The sequence below is a fragment of the Hippopotamus amphibius genome, chromosome 7, assembly GCF_030028045.1.
Source record: "Hippopotamus amphibius kiboko isolate mHipAmp2 chromosome 7, mHipAmp2.hap2, whole genome shotgun sequence".
Taxonomy (NCBI): domain Eukaryota; kingdom Metazoa; phylum Chordata; class Mammalia; order Artiodactyla; family Hippopotamidae; genus Hippopotamus; species Hippopotamus amphibius.
This window is the reverse complement of record NC_080192.1, coordinates 27,754,598-27,772,334: the sequence shown is the minus strand read 5'-3', so window position 1 is coordinate 27,772,334 and position 17,737 is coordinate 27,754,598. Positions and strand designations below refer to the sequence as shown.

At 41.3% G+C, this 17,737-nt stretch overlaps 1 protein-coding gene across 1 annotated transcript in view; it reads left to right on the top strand.

Moving 5' to 3' along the window:
- The first annotated feature begins 4,742 nt into the window (after positions 1–4,742).
- PLEKHG7 (pleckstrin homology and RhoGEF domain containing G7) overlaps positions 4,743–17,737 on the top strand; it is a 76,869-nt gene continuing 63,874 nt past the window's right edge. Inside the window, exons 1-3 of the mRNA XM_057743347.1 lie at positions 4,743–4,824; positions 9,751–10,502; positions 11,574–11,596. Of these exons, the coding sequence (XP_057599330.1) occupies positions 4,743–4,824; positions 9,751–10,502; positions 11,574–11,596 (857 nt within the window). The remainder of the gene's footprint in view (positions 4,825–9,750; positions 10,503–11,573; positions 11,597–17,737) is intronic.

Here is a 17,737-nt window from a genome sequence, read left to right as displayed (position 1 = left end):
ACTTGTAGAATATGGCAAAGGTGATGGAATGTCACTCTTCTGATTATGCTACAATAGATCTACAAGACTCTCTCTTACCAGACTGGATGGAAAGCCTGTCCCGCTAGCCTTGAAAAAGCAAACTGTGGTGTGAACTGCCTATGGAGAAGAGCATGCAGCAGGGAACTGTGGGTGGCTCCTGGGACCTAAGAGCCTCAGTCCTTCAACCACAGGGAACTGAATTCTTCCAACAACCACATGAGATTTGAAAAGACCCTGAACTCTGGAAAGGAATGCAGCTCAGCCAAAACCCTGACTGTAGCTTTGTGAGACAGTGAACAGAAAATCCAGATAAGCTGTGCCCAGTCTCCTAATCCACATCAACTTGAGATAATCAGTGTCCATTGTTTTGAGCCCCTAAATTTATGGTAATTTGTTGTGCAGTAGTAGAGAACTAATACAGTGACCAACAAAATAATCATATTGGAAAACATCCGCATGACCACTGGAAATCAAGGATTGGTGCCACCTACAGATCAGAAATCTACAGGAGTTTATTCTCCAGATATAGTCTAAGTGGTCCTGGATCAAAGAAAGATGGTGAAAGCTGCCCTCTTCCTGAGAACAATGTTTCCCAATGGTAGGAAGAAGAACTAATAGACCCCCAGTGACACCTCTATACTACTTAGGATTCATTTGTATGCAAGCAAAGAAAGCATGACTCAAAGTGGCTTAACAATAAAGGAAATTTAATGACTTGGGAAAAGGTAAATGTAGAAGAACGTCTTTCTGGAGTCCAGTGAGGACTATTTCAGCTACTCAGTGATGTCACTAAAGCCCAGTTTTGTTTTGTCTTTTATTAACTCCACTCTCCCAGCCTTGGTGTCAAGCTATATCCTAAGACTAGCTCCTCCACCCCTGTGGTCTCAAGACAGCTGCCGTATGCCTCCTCTTTCACATCCATCAGGGAGAGTCTTTGTCCCTATATTCTCAACAAAATTCCTGAGTCACATTGATTGGACTGGCTTAGCTTACATGCCATCTTCTAAACAATCCTTGCAGCCAGGGGGTTGGAGTCCATAGTTGGCTTAGTGAAGGTCATGTGCTCTACCCTTCAAGCTGGGCATGGAAAATCATGATGGAAACACATAAAACCTAAATGGAAGTCACAACCCTTTGGAAAGGGGAAGAGGTCATGGATCCAGAGAGGCTACTAACAAATGTTTAATGAAACCCCAACCTAAAGAGATGAGTTTGGTGCTTTCCTAAAACTCAGAAAGGAGGGCACTGAGAACTCACTGGTAAGCCTAGCCCTTAGGACACTCGCATCTCAGCTAAAAAATAACAGCTGCTGTGTTGGAACGCCTCAGACTTTGTTCGTGGGGAAAAGTCTCAGCAAGTAGAAGATTGAGCACAATGAGGAGCTGCTCTGCCCTGCATTTGTGCAATGGCACAAAGAGCTGGTTGTGATTACAGCTGTGGCACTAGATCCTTCTCCATGTCTTTTAGTCTTAATCACTGAGCAGGCAATTAGATGATTTAATTGTATTTTTCTCATTTCTTCCTTCAGACAAATTCTATTTGAGATATCTTGTCATAAACCCACACATTGTTAGAACCCAGTCTAATGCTTTCTTGGACACTAAGCAAGTAAATATATCCCTCTACAAGAATAGCGAATAGAATAACTGCAGAGCCCAGTAAAATAGTCTACACATCATAAGGATAAGGTAAAAGATTCTAAGATGGCTCAGTAGAGCTACCTTTCTTTGTAACAGTTATTTCAAGAAATATAAAAATTACAAATTATCTGATTCAGGATTTTTTTACTTTAATTTTTAGACCACAACTGTATAGTTGAGCATATCATATATCTCAGTTTATGACACACTAAATAATTCATATTTCAACATGATTCAAGAACCTAGAGTCTATCATCATGAAAAAGAAAATGTACAATAAAAAGAATTGCAGTGGAATAGTCTTCTTTATCTTAAAAGTAAAATGATGTTAAAATCATTATAGAAGAGGTTAAATGCCATTTGGACTCAGCAGAAAATGGAACAAGCAAAATAGTAAATGATGTCAAGAAATTATCCCTGACAAAAGGGAGAAGGTAAAAGCAATGAAAATAACGTAGAGAAAAGATGAAATATCAGGGTCAGGAGATAATAGCAGATGACCCCTAAAGAAAGAGAACTAATGAAACAGAGAAAATTGTCAAATAACAGAAAATATTTCTTATCTGGGAAAAGTATCTTAACTGAGAGTACACACTAGATCCTAGGCAAAACCAAACCCACTTTGACATATGCTGATTGAACATTTCTAGCTTCAAGTATAAAAAAATCAATTTTTAAACGAAAAAATGTAGAAACAAATTTAAAGGTTAAAATATATATACACCATCATAAACTATACACTTAAAAATAGTTAAGATGGAAATTTTCATGTTATGTGTATTTTACCATAATTTTTCAAGTGGCTGAGATGGTAAATTTTATGTTATGTATATTTAACCACAATTTGAAAATAATTTTCTAGATGTGGGGAGTGCTGCTCTCAGTAATCTGTATTGGTTCTTCATTCTCCTTTATTATAATATTTTACTCACGTTCCTTTAAATAAATATTTATTGAAATATATATATATATATATATACACACACACCATCACAAAGAAAAATCTTTAAAGTTTAAAGTACCCACTAAAGCGCAAATATTCTATTGGCTTCCTATCTCAAATACTACTGACTGAAAATCTTATAAAAATATCTACAGACCTTTAGAGGGAAATATTGTGATGCAAGAATTCTATATCCAGCTTTCACATGCTACAGCAGATATGAAACGGCTCAGAATATGTACTGCTAAGAAAACTTTCTTCAATAAACAATTCAAAGATGTTGAGATGTATCTGGAGGCATTAAAATTAATCATTTTAAACATGGTTGCACTGGACTTTTATAACCCTAAAACCTAAAAAACAGCTCAAATAAAAATTATAACTCTTTTCAAACACTAGGAAAACAATTTTTTTTGAACTTTTTCAATTTGAAGACCTGTATCAGCCAGAAAGTCACGTAAACAAGTAAACAAACCAGGATACAATCTGTGAGCGCAAACACACTCTTATTTTCATTCAAGCAAAGCATATCTAAATAGAAAAGTGCGCACAGCATAAGTGTACCAGTGAATGACTTTCCACAAAGACAACACAGCCAGGTGCCAGCACACAGGCCAGGAGACCGAACATACAAGCATCCCAGAAGTCACACTCCTGACTCACAGTCACTGCCTCTCCCCAAAGATAAAAATTCCAATTCTAACTTTTAATACTATAGATTAACTTGGCCCATTCTTGTTCTTATAAATAGAAACATACAGCCAGGCTTCTTTCACTGAACATCACGTTTGGGACTAGAGCAATTGTTCCTTCACTTTCAGAGTTTAATGTATCAGTGTATTTATTGATGATGGACATTTTACTGAAATGGACATTGGGGTTGTTTCTGGTTTGGGGCCATTTTGTGGTTCTGTTAGAAGAAATAAAACTCTACAAGCACAAAGATAAATGAGAGGCAGCATCAGCCTGCATCACGGAGACTGGAAGAAGCAGAGAGTATGGTGAACTGGTCACTGCTTGTCCTACCTGAAATAGGAAGCCTGTGCTCAGATCTAGTCCTTTTATATAGACATGGAAGTCTGGGAATATGAATGTAGTATTGCCAGAATGGTTAATTTTTAAAAAAATCTTGCAATCCAAAATTTTCTATAAAATCTAATGTTTAATGTTGGATTTTTTTTTTTTTAAGCTGGAAGGCTAAACAGACATAGAAAAAAACATGGTTACCAAGGGGAAAGGGGGCCGGGGGAGGGATAAATTGGCAGATTGGGGTTGACATATACACTACTATATATAAAATAGATAACTAATAAAAACCTACTGTATAGCACAGGGAACTCTATTCAATACTCTGTAATGACCTATATGGGAACAGAATCTACAAAAAAGTTAATATATGTATATGTATAACTGACTTATTTTGCTGTGCAGCAGAAACTAACACAACATTGTAAATCAACTATACTCCAATAAAAAAGTTTTTTAAAAAAGCTGGAAGGCCAGTCAGAATTCCACAGCTTGCAGCCTCAGATCTAGGTATTCATGATACAAAAAGAGCTTGTCAGCCTTTAGCTTTGTAAGGGGCACATTCTAAGTGGCTTTCTCCCCAAACACGACTTACCCCGATCAAGTAAGGAGGAGGCAAGAACATGAGAAAAGCTGCCCCCTCCGCAGTACTGGAGACAACACCCGAGGGTCACACTGAGAGATAAAGGGCCACCTTTGTTTCAGGGAGGTCGCCCCAGGTCCTGAAGGAGAAGCTGACCCCCAGGATCACCCTTCCACCATGGAATCCCTTCCCCATCCAAAATGCCTCCCTGTCTCTCTTACTCTTTAGAGGCTGCAATATTTTTTTTCCTGCTAATCCTTTGTGACCTTTCTGTAGGCTCTTAATTTTCTTAAGTTTCAACCAGAGGTTGGAAATTTTTGGATGGGTATCAAATATCCCATTATCATTATCCCCCAGTAGAGACAGTTTTACAATCATGTGTGCGTTAGGGGACTCACAGGTGAAGTACGACCTTTGTTTCCACAAACCAAAGGTTAAAATACTTTATTCATTTTTCTTTCTTCCTAAAGTGAAAGAATTCATTTCTAGACAGCCTTGGCAGGAGCTCAGGCTATTTTATGCTGGCTCCATGACGGCAAAACAGAGAAATGCCCTTGATGCTGCGTTTTTGGGTTTGGCAGTGACGGTGACGATGGTGGTAAATGGAGAAGGTTGAATCATTTTTCAAAGTTCTAAGAAAATGATGTTCTAATAAGACCAATATGAGAGGATTAAAGACTAATGCAAAGGTTATCACAAAACCAACATCTATAAATTAGACCTTTTTTCCCCCTAAGGCAGCAGCTCTCAAATTTTTAACACAAGTAAGAATCACATGCAGGGCTTGTTTAAACACAAACTGTGGGCCCCACCCCCAGAGATTCTGATGCAAGAGGTGGGGAGGGGCAAGAATTCACCTTTCAAACAAGTTCTCAAGTGATGCTGATGCTTTTGATCCAGGGACCCCCACTTTGAGAACCAATGACCTAAAGAAACCTTCACAGTAAGTATCTGTACTGGTTCTAAACAATGAAAACTTCAGTAAATTAGACTGAATTAGAATTCGTTTGAATTTGTTTTCAAAGAGTCTGCAGAAATGTTTTTTAAGACTGTGTATACCCCTGGGAATGTATGCCATATCTCCACCTAGACACCAAATAGAGGTTCTCAGGGCTACTGCTCTAATGAAAATGCTGGTAGATACAAATGCCTTTTAATTTGCATTTTAATTACTTGAAAATTAATGCTCACAAATGTGTTCCCAAGTACAATGATCATTTCCTCTATTATTCAGTGCTTATCAAAACATTCCACTAAGTAAACGGATCCACACAAAATGTTTTAGGATGTAAGCAAAGTAAGGTTGAAAGCAATGATTTCTCACACCTTTGGAGAAAAGAAACAGATTAGAAATTTAAAACTGTCTCACTAAACTATCAATGATGATCACTAAGCACCTGAAGGGGAAGTAAAAAGCTACATTTGCATCGTTTCTTTATTGGATCAGTTACTGTTCAGTAGAAACAAATTACCTGACTTTTTCTCAGGCGGTCTTAGATTCTGAACTTGCTTCCCCTTAGGCTTTTTCATAAACAAATAACTAGAAAAGTCTCCAACAAAGGGAGAGGCCAGTTCCTCATTTCAGCTGCCATCAAGTGTGCCTGTGCTCAGCCAGGAGGGTTCATTGTTACAGGTGCGGAACCTGTTCTTCTAAACCCTCGCGCGACAGCTCACTGTGTGGTTCTGCGGACTCCCTTGTCAGGACCCACCTGGACAATGTCACCTTCAGAGGCAGACCATCTCACAGGTATTAGAGGCGACATTCAGCTGCTGACTGGGTTTCCCTCTTGGGCTTTTCATTTGTTCAGATCCTGTTGCTACTCTTGGTCCTGTCTTGCTGGTCTCACTAGGTCTAAGTGGAATGGGTGAATCATTAATCTGTGTGGTTTAATTTTGAGTACACTGAGGTTGCTTCCCCCAACAGTGTGGGTTCTTAAAGCTTGGGAGATCAAAGCCTGGTGAATTTACTTTAAAATTATCATTTCTTGATTTAGTCTTTTATAGAACATAAAAGAGAAGAGTTAGCCTGAACTTCTATGTTAACTTTTGCCTTCTTATTAAATCCACAGGTATAATCATTAAGAGAGGGCCTCCCAAGAGCCTCCGCCATTATCCCTGCAAGGAGCTTGTGAGGGAGGGACTTTAATAACCTTTCATAAATGTGGCCTGGAGGCTGACAGAGGGGGAGTCACAGCCAGCCGGCAATGAGGCAGAGAGAACAAGCAGATCATTTACTCTAGAGCCTGGGCTCCCCTTCTCAGAAAACGGCCTCACAAAGCTATGATGTAGTTAAAAGTTTCTTCAGTTGTGTGGTGAGTGAGTCGTGTCAGCAGTTACTACTGCCTTGGTTTTAATATTTGAGACACTGGCTGGTAAATTATACTTAATGACCCTTAAGTCCCACAGGGTATAATAACCGCCTACTGACTGCCACACCCTATGTCAGGACAACTAGAAAGGAAATCTGAAGCAGTGTCCTAACCCCTCTAAGGAGGAGAAAGAAGGCACAAGAAGAGAGGGGAAACCCAAGGACTAAGAATTCTGATAGAACTATTATGCAAGTGCCTATGTAAACATACTGAGCTCCTTTAACCATATTGTGGAACTTGGACAATGCTATGAGGGGAACAGAATAAAATCCCCTGGGTGTGTATGTGTGTGGAAGTACCTGTAACTCCAGTCCTCAGCTAGGCCATTTGTTTGTTGGGAGAATGAGGAACTGACCCTCCAGCAAAGGACCTGCAAAGAGACCTAATACACCTGTTTTCATCAACAGTCAGAGTGGGTTTTTCATTCGTCTCCTGTGAAGCTGGTATCAGCCAGAAATTATCAATCTAAAATCAACACCAGTTCAACCCCACCTTAATTAAAATGTAAGTTTCCTAGCTGGTATTACTCTCTTCCCTTGCCCCCAAAATAAGGGAACCTCATGTATTTTTGTTCTACATGCAAAGTTCTGTACCATTTGAGTCTTTGGTTCAAAATATTAAAGCAAATCCAGCATTAAGAATTTTAGATTTCTTTTGTAGATAAGAGTTGAACTGACTTCAGTTGGTATCTAAGTAATTCCTTAAACAACTCTCCAGTCTAAAATCCAGTACCTGTTAGTTTCATTTGGCTTTAAACCAGATGAGAGCCAGGGAGTAAGTATGAGAGAACACGGAGTCCCCCAAATCAATGTCACAGCATTGTCATGACAATATCATGATTTTGGGCTCCTCCCTTTCACTGATAAGAATAAATCTAAGAGCCTATTAATTCTCTTGACACAGGGTTATTGGACTTCTACGCCTGAAACAGATTAGAAGAAACAAATTAAAGGAAAGAAAGTGGCTGCCCTAGGCAAGTACAGAAATATAATGAGAAGTAATGAATAAAAACTAGGGAGTACATCAATGTGAGGCCATTTAGTATGGGGTAAATAATCATATGCTATAAAAAAAACTAACAATTACTGTAGTCGCTACATAACTATAGTAAACACAGTCACAATATTGTACATCAGCTAGTCTCATGAGTGACAGTCAACATAGGAGGACAGGTCATCAAAAATTTATGGGTGTTCGGTATTCTCTATTATCAAATTGAGGGTGTAGATAATACACGGTAGAAAAAGTCCTACTAAAAAAGTGTTGTCAGTGCAATTAAAATTATACAGCACTAAAAGAGTAAATTATTAGCTGTCCTTAAAATTGGGCTGTCCGAATGTGTCCATTCCTGAAGGGTTACCGATTGCTTTAGAATTATAGGCTTTCTGAGAGTTCCCCGGTAGCCTAGTGGTTAGGATTCCAGGCTTTCACTGCCATGACCCAGGTTCAATCTCAGGTTCAAACAATGCCATGATTCAGTTTCACTTCGGGGAACTGAGACTCCCACAAGCCACACAGCACGGCCAGAAAGAAAAAAAAAACACAATTATAGACTTGCTTAAGTTATTATTGGAGATCTCAGAATATGTGCTCAACTACTGCTGTTCCATCTACCAACAAGACATGCACAGTCCTAAACCACCTCCCACGTTGCCCGTGCCAAGGGAAGATGGTTATATTATCTGTTCCACAGACCCACACCAGATCTGTAAATACTCAGGAGTTGACTCATGCAATAGTTGATAGGATGGGTAAGAACTGATGCTTTCCCACAGGCAACTACTTTCTTCAAATGGAAAAATACAAAATAATGGAACAGCAATAAGTCATTTCCATGTCACCATGAATCGAGTTGGCAAATGGTAGAATCAGATTTGCTTGAATATGAGGGGAACTTAATCGGGAGGTAATTCTGCATTAGTGAATCATAGAAAGCACCTCTAATCACGAGAAGCAGGGCATCTGGGTTTGTTTTTTTTCCAAACTTGCAAGTTATTTTTCCAGAACATGGGGATGGATAAAACTTAAAATGTCTTTTGCCAAATACTTTGCATCACTATCTTTGAACTCTTGTCATATTCTTTAATTTAAACCTTAAGGGAAGGGGTCTCATTTTTCTTGTTCTCACATCCTTACATCCCTGGAATACTCCAAAGCACATACATTCATACATACATAGATGCAGAATGTACGAAAAATTGAATGTATATTTGTTTCTTTTAAAATGGAATAATCAAAAGGTGATGGGATTTGTGACTTCCAAGAAGTATCTTAGATCAACAAGGTTTTTGAAAGCTTTTTTGTTTGAATCTGCAGGATATATTAAGTAAATAGTAAATGTTGCCAGAGCTGCTCCAAGTCTTCGATCAAAACGCATCAACCCCCACGGTTAGCAGAAGTGTCCTTGCTCAAAACCTGCCAACCCCGCCCCCACATCTTTAGCAGGAGGGGACATAAATCTTTAGTTAAAGGGTCCAGAGATAAGAAAGGTAACTACACACACACAAAGAAAAAAACCAGATGGAACAAGCTGGGACTAAGATGGCATGAATCTGACCTCTAACAGATCCTGAGTCTCATTATACACTGATTTTACTATATTAGCATATCATATAAAAGACCTACCCACAGCCGGGATCAGACACTAAGGACCAAAAAAGGATCAAGTGGGGGTGGCACCCTACTCCCTCGACAAAAAGCCCTGCGCCCTGCCCAGCAGACTAACACACATGCCTCCCCATCATTGGCCTCACTCCTCCTCCCTTTGTCTTTACTCTTTAAAATTAAATCACTCTTGCCAGGTGAGGGAGAAGTTGGCCTGTGAACATAGTTCCCGCTTCTCCATTCTTTCGCCATTGAGTAAAGCCAGCGCTGTGTCCATCTCAGCTTGGGTTTCTTATCTGCCAACTCTAACACCAATGGTAAGAAGAACCCTCACCCACTCACAGAGGCAGGGAGCGGGGTCCAAACGACTTATTTCCGTAACATAAACAAATTTCAACACATGAACAACCTAGATGGGAAGGCGGGACTCACTTATGTTAATTGCTACAAAACATAACAGATACTACTGTTAACTGGACATCCCCTATCTCCTCTGACAAGCTAGAGGTTTTTAGGTGAAATTTCAGACGCCTTTTTCCCTCACCTCCGTCTCCTCGTTTGCAGCAGGTTCCGCACTCAGCTCGTCCTCATTAAAGATGCAGCCACCTGCTTCCAATCATCCTCCGGAAAAGGACGAAGCGGCCCCTGAGGCAGAGAGGCTCCTGAAGGTGGAAGCTGAACCACCTCAGGGTGGTCGGGAGAACAGCGACTCCGACGGCGCCCCCTGGAAACTTCCAGCAACCGGACCTCTCAGCGGCGGGGAGAAGCCCGACACATACCTCCCAGAGGGGCAGTCCCCCGGCTGCGGGGCCTCTGCTCGGCTCCCCCTGGCAAGCCTGTCGAAGAAGCACTGTCAGAACCAGGGGAACCTTCTCCACTTTGACCGGCAAGCCCCGGGCCGCGTGTCCACCTCGCCCACTTTGAGGAGGTTGAGGGGCCACGGCTGCGGGAGCGTGCGCGGGGGTGCGCACGGCTCTGCGCATGCGCCGCCTCAGCCTGCGGCCTCGGACGTGCCCACCCGCGGCGGCTGGACGGAGCCCCCCGGCTCCCCGCGTCGCCTTTCCAACAGGCTGTCTGAAAACCCAGGGGTGTCGTCGCACTCCCTGTGGCCCCTGAGACCCTACTCAAGATCTCCTCCGGACCCTGAAAGGGTCCTCGACGCAGCCGACTCGTTTGAGCTCCAGATGGGGCCCAGTGGTGTGCGTGCCCTCCCCGTGCTTCAGCCCCTCGAGGACGGGTCGCTTCCTCAGGCCTCCCTTCCACGGAGAGGAGGCCACCCAGCACCCAGCCGCGTCCCGCGGCCCTCCCGGCCTCAGGTAACGCAGCTCTAAGCCTCCTGCTCTCATTTGCTGGATGCAAACCATAGTAGGTGTCCAGAGTGCCATGTTGCCCGGGGTGGGGGTGGGACGGTGCTGTGTTGGGAGTCGGCACAGGAAGCCACAGCCGGGGGGACACACAGTCTTTAGGACAGTTGGCTGTCAAGTGAAAGGGGTGCAGCAGTTTGGCGAAGGAGTGTGAAGGTTGAGCTCATTTTCTTCTTCAGTATACTTGAAGGCACTTTAAGAAAGGACCCTGGCTCGAGACTGTCAGTCATTAGGTAGCAAAGGTGACCCTCTTGCACATCCAGGCTACTTGAAGACCACCTGGCATGGCTGGTTTAAAAGGGCTGAAAGAGCAAATTATTCAAATTTCTAATGCTCTAGCCTTCTCCCACAAAAAGAAAAATTCAAAACATTTTAGCCAGGAAAGTTAATGACCTTTCCCTTCAAGATGTCTGCTTTGGAATTTTGGGTGGGTTTGAGCAAGACTAAAACACGTATTTTTTTTTTTTTTTGAGAACTTTTATTGAGATATAGTTAACACACAATAAACTGCGTGTATTTAGAGTGTACAATTTGGTATCCCAATCTCCCAATTCATTCCCCCCTAATCCTCCCCGCTTTCCCCACTTGGTGTCCATATGTTGGTTCTCTACATCTGTGTTTCTGTTTCTGCCTTGCAAACTGGTTGATTTGTACCATTTTTCTATATTCTGCATACATGTGTTAATATGTATTTGCTTTTCTCTTTCTGACTCACTTCACTCTGTATGACAGTCTCTGGGTCCATCCCGTGTCTGTACAAAAGTCCCAGTTTCATTGCTTTGTACAGCTGAGTAATATTCCATTGTATATATGTACCACATCTTCTTTATCCATTCATCTGTTGATAGACATTTAGGTTGCTTCCATGTCCTGGCAATTGTAAATAGTGCTGCCATGAACATTGGAGTACATGTGTCTTTTTGAATTAATGGTGTTCTCTGGGTATATGCCCAGTAGTGGGATTGCTGGGTCATATGGTAACTCTATTTTTAGTAAAACGTGTATTTTTAAAATTTCTTTCAGAGAGAAGAATTGCATCAATCCAGGTATGTGTGTCTTTATTTTCCCCAGTGCTGTGAAATCTGTTGACAGTTTACTTTTACATCTTTTACTTCTGTTCTGACATAGCAAACCTGATGGCATATTAATCAGGGCACTTTGTTTTACAGCCCCCAAGTCACTCTTCATATTATGGGTGAAAGAGTCTTAATTTCAAGAATCTCCTTTAAGCGCCCAGCACTTTGCTGTGGCTTTCTGGGGCAGGGTATGACAGCCACAGGTGGTCATGGTTTTCATTTTGAATTTTCAGTGACTTGGTCCTGTGGCTTAATTAACATCCACCAGTAATAGGTTTTGTCAGGTAGAGAAAATGTAAAGGCCGGAAACATTCAACAGCTTTTCAAAGAGAAATTTGGAGGACAAGGATAAAAGGAACAAGATGTGCTGTTTAAATCTAGGACGACCTTTAAAATGCCTGTTATGACAGACTGTGTTTTTATCTAGAATGCAGGTAGATTGTGTCACTTCAGAAACCAGCTCTGAACTTTCAGCTTGATGTCCCAGCTGTGGCAGTGGATTTGCCATTTCTTTCAGGGATGAAGAGCTTCTGTGACAGTAAGGGAAAGATCCAGGCCCAATTACATCCACCCAATTTGTAGGATTGGTGGGAAAGCCCTTATTTTATTTGTAAAGTCATGGAGGAATCCTCAGGGAATTAGCTGTTGTTTTATTACTGGACCTCAATCCTCAAGCAAGAGTTTGCTGCTCATAGTAGGAAGGATGAGATCAATCTATGCAGTCTTTGTTGATTTTAACCTAGTTGACCTAAACGTCAGCAAAAGTAGAGGATATTTACAAAGATACAGGCAAATACAAAGTATTGTGTTAGTATATCAGCTAGCCATTGCTAGGTAACAAACCACCCCAAGCCTCAGTGGCTTAAAACAACAACCAGTTATTGTTTCTTATAAATCTGTATGTCCATTGAGGATCAGTTGATCTAGGCTGGGCTCAGCTGGGTAGTTTACTCCACATGTCCCTCATCCTTTTCATGGGACGAAATTTCTACCCTGGGCGTGTTCTTATGGTGAAGGGAGAGGTTCAAGAGGATAAATGGAAGCATGCATGGCTTCTTGGATCCTGGGCTCTGTACCTTGTCTAATTCTACTGGCAAGTCACGTGGCTGAACTCAAGGGCAGGAAATTATGTGTCACCAGCAGTGGGAGAACACAAGTGTTTATGTGGCAAAGTGTGTGGATACAAGGGTTGGTGAAGAAAGGGGCCTTTAATGGAAATCTTCCATGGTGTGAACTAAAATAAAACTCTAAAATGACACCTAATTCAGATGTGTCAGAGAGTGAAAAAGAGCAGTGTCAGAAAAAGATGATGTTGGTTAGAGTTGTTCATTCAGAGTCTAATAGGGTGTTTAGGGATTTTGTTCCTTACCATAAGAGCAGTGTGAAACCACTGAATGGACTGATATGATCAGACGGATACAGGGTAGACATGAGAGTAAGATAAGAGTGGACTCCAACAGAACAAATAGAATGTTCAGGTATGAGAGGTTGGTAGGTTAGACTCTGATGAAGGCAGTGGAGTTAGAAAGAAGTATCTCAGTTCAAGAGATAGTTAGGAGATACCATCACCTAGACTTTGTGAATAGTAGACCACAAGGGGTGAGGGGAAGGAAGTTATCAAGAATACCTTCCAAGCTTCTGGCTTGCACTGTTGGGTGGCAAATGGTTCCATTCGCTGATCTAGGTAATCTTGGAGGGGAGAAGGGGATAAGGGTGGGTGGGGAGTAAGTTTGAACATGTTGAATTTGAGGACCTATGGAAGATCTGAGTGGAGCTTTTGAGTGGATAGTTGACTAGAAAGCATCATGGATGGAGATATGTATCTGAGAGTCTTTAATCAAGGAATGCTTCCTAGAGCAAGTAAAGTCTGTCCAGCTTTGCATGTAACATGGTGTTAGCTAACTGATGGGACACACCAAGCCATTTGCAAAAGATGGCATGCAGGTAATTTTCATTGACCTGCAGAATCTTTGTGAGGCAATAATAACAGAAATAGTCTTAAAGGATTTGAGGGGAAAACTTGATCAAAGGGCTTGAGGTCTTAAAAAGCTCTGTGAGGTTCATTATGTCACAATCACATACTACAAAATAGTGAAAGGTTACAGAAAGTCACAACAGGGAATCAGAGGGGAAGTAATTTGGACATCTTGGTATCTGATGATGACCCTGAATTATTCAATATTGTTTCTTCAGGACTTAGTACAATACTTGGCATGTAGTAGGCAATGTTTGTTGAATGAATAAATGAAAAGCTAAGTAACTGTAGACAGTTAATATGTTTAATAAATATTCATGCATTACTACTAAAAGTAAGTAATTTGGCATCAGCCGCAGACCACTCAATCTATACTTCTTTAATCAAAAAGTTCACCGGAAGCATGAATTTTTGTTAAACAGCTTTCTTTGGCACAAAGATCCTCTATCTGCCTGTCCTTTGCTCCCTCTCTCTCTCCGTCCTGTCACTGCAGTCTTTTCAGCAGTCATTTGTTCAAATGGCTGCTTTCGGGTCGTGTAAGGTAAAAGGCTCTGCATGAGGCCACATAGTCAGATAGTGTAAGGTAATGAGCTCTGCATGAGGCCCTGCCGTCCATTGAGGATCTGGGGGGTCTCACCTCAAAAAACTTATTTAAACTTTATTTAAAATGTACTTAAACTTACTTAACTTAGGCCTTTAATATGCCTGTGGAATGGTATAAACCAGGGGCTAGCAGACTATGGTCTGTGGCCCAAATCCGGCCAATCACCCGTTTTTGTAAATAAAGTTGTATTGGAACACAGCCATATCTGTTCATTTAAATACTATGTGTGGCTGCTTTCACACTGTAACCACAGAATTGAGTAGGCACTGCAGAGACCATATGGCTCACAGAGCCTAAAATATTTACTGTCTGGCACTTTATAGAAAATGTTTGCTGACCCTGGTATATTCAGTTAATAAATGCTTGCCTCTCTGGCTGTCAGTCAGTGACAGCAACCTTTTTTTTTTCCTTGTAGCCCTTTTGCAAAAATACTGATTTGTCTTTTATTATAGTGTTTTAATGCATGGCCTGACAATTGGGCAAGCTTATATAAGTGAAAAGGCCCCAATCTCCTCTCAGTTCTGAAATCAACTCAGTGTTGACTTTGATTCCAGGTTTTTCTTTGTGGACTTTTTTTCTCACTGTTGTTCCCTCTGCCTATATATAACATTCCAGTGAATTCACATTCACTCTAAACTTTTTTCTCCTGTCACCAAAATATGCCTCCTGGAAAACCGTCCTTACAATTCATTCTTACTAAAGTGTGAAGGACTTCAGGCTTAAGGCATATCTACACTCATTTTTCCAAGTAGAGCAGTGTATTTATCCCTACACCTCATAAATGCCTCCATCATAGTTTCTAAAGCACTGTATTGTATTTCTTTCACATCCATCTCCTTTCAGAAACAAGACCTTCCTGAGGGCAGAGACCACTTACTTACTCTTCATCTCAGCAGCTGTTACTCAGCTGGAGTCTGTCTCCAAAATATTTATTGAAGGAAAGGATGGATCGAAGGCAGGCTGGCAGGCTGCTTGGCTTACAGTGTTACTTATCTGCCCCTTACGTAGTTGAATTTTAGCAGAGGACATGACTTGAAGCCAAGCAATGAAGCCATTTTAGTGGAATTTTAAACATCAGGAAGCAAGTGGGGGAGATTTTGTGGGTAGGGACACCTTCCTGGTACCCCTTAAAATCGATATTCACAGAAAACTGTCTCACCAAATTTTTCAGTCAGCCCTGAAACTGAAAAGGGAAATATACATACTACATTTATGAGAACAGACTAACCTTCCAGTGCTCAAAAGAAATAGGAAAAAAAACTAAATATATCCAAAACATGGAAACAAAGTGACAAGGAAAAAACCAGACAAAAACATTGAATGTCAGTGAAAGCATTTCCCAAAGCCGGATTCATCTGGAGTCACCCTGGGGTTTGAGGGGGGTGGGGAGCACAACATGGTATTAAGAGTTATTGGAGGGTTTCCTAGGTGGCGCAGTGGTTGAGAATCCACCTGCCAATGCAGGGGACATGGGTTCGATCCCTGCTCCAGGAAGATTCCACATGCCGTGGAGCAACTAAGCCCGTGCGCCACAACTATTGAGCCTGCGCTCTAGAGCCCGTGAGCCACAACTATTGAGCCCATGTGCTGCAACTGCTGAAGCCCACGCGCCTAGAGCCCATACTCCGCAACAAGAGAAGCCACGGCAATGAGAAGTCCACCACAACGAAGAGTAGCCCCCACTCACCGCAACTAAAAGAAAGCCTGCGCACAGCAACAAAGACCCAACACAGCCAATAAAATAAATAAATTTAAAAAAAAAGAGTTATTGGAATCAAACTGCTTGGGTTTGAATCCTGTCTCTACTTCTCTCTGACAACATGACCTTGGACAAGTCTCTGAACAACTCAAAACCTCAAAGTCTTCGTCTGTGAAGTGGAGATACAAATACAGTTGAGCCTTCAACAACACAGAGGTTAGGGACACTGACCCTCTGTGTAGTCAAAAATTCTCACATAACTTTACAGTCAGCCTTCCTTATCTGAGGTTCTGTAGCCAGCAGATTCAACCAACCATGAATGGTGTAGTACTGTAATAGTTCTTGGAAAAAAAAAAAAAATCTATGTATTGAGGTCCTGCTCAGTTCAAACCTGTGATGTTCAAGGGTCAACAGTAGTATCCATCCAGTAGGCTTTTGGTTGATAAATAGTGTAACTCAAATATTACCTTTTTTAAAGAAACCTTCATTCATTCATTCAGCACTCCCTGTATGCAAGTCACTGACTTTTTCTTTCTAAAATATTCTGACCCCAGAGTGAAATGATCGATCACAGGAAGCTCATCTGATGTGTCTAAATGTTAGATTCAATACAATGTTAAATCTTCCCCAGACTTTTACTTAAAACCTGTTGTATAGCTAGCACTGTCTGTAAACTCTAGGTGACACCAGAGGGGGAGAAGGGTCTGTCCCAGCTATTGAGTTTAAAAGCTTCTTAGAAAGTTATTAACTAATGATTAACAGATGGCATATTGTTTTTTTTTGTTTGCTTGCTTGCTTGATTTAAATCTCAGCCCTCCATAACATCATATTTTATTGTATTGCTTTCTTTTTTTCCTCCATTTTATTGAGATGTAATTGACATAGAACATTGCATAAGTTTAAGATGCACAGCATAATGATCTGAAATATATATATTGCAAAATGATCACCACAGTAAGTTTAGTTAACATCCATCACCACACATAGTTACTTTTTTTTTTCCTTGTGATGAGATACTTTAATACTGTTAATTAGTCAGAAGAGGAGACTGCAGCCTCAGGGCATCAGGGAAGCCTTCTTAATGGGGACATGGCTGGAGACTAGAGTGGGAACTGGCAGCTTCCTTTCACATCAGGAACCATGTGTTATTCCTGCGCTGGCATCAGCTCCCCGAGAATGTAAACTCCATACAGCACGAGTTATGCCTGTTTTGTTCATTGCTGTATCCCTAGTGTCTAGAACGCTACCTGGCACATAGTAGGTGTTCAGTGAAAGTTTAAGGAAGAAAAAGGAAGTGCATAGGTTGGTTAGTTAGGTTAGATCAAGCCTGGTAGGGGAAATTGTATGATCCTGTTTTAGAAATTTTCTCCTCCAGCTATTTGTTTATCTCCCTCTCCCTCCTTTCAGCCTTCTCCATCTTCCTAATCTGTTTTGTGTTCCTCTCTTGAATGTATGTTGGGTTGTCGGGGATTTATACAAGTATGGTTTGATCCCACTGGGTACTATTTTAACTCTTGTCCAGAAAAGGCAGTAGCCTCGAAAGATGGCAGAAGTTCTAGGAAATTACCAGTATCAGCAGCTACCCTGGTGCTCTGAACACGTGTGTTTAATAAGCATTACTGATTGAGCCCAAGATGTCACAGCATGGTGTTTTCTCCACGCTGTTGGAACTCCAGAGACTGTCTCTGTTCTCTGTTCAAACTGATGTGTCAGAATGGGTCCCATTTGTTCACATTCATGAAGTGTCCACTCTATGCCAGGCTCTGGACAGTAAGCTAGAGGCTTCCCATTCATTCACCCTTCTCAGTTGAATTCTCAGCAAATGGAACATTT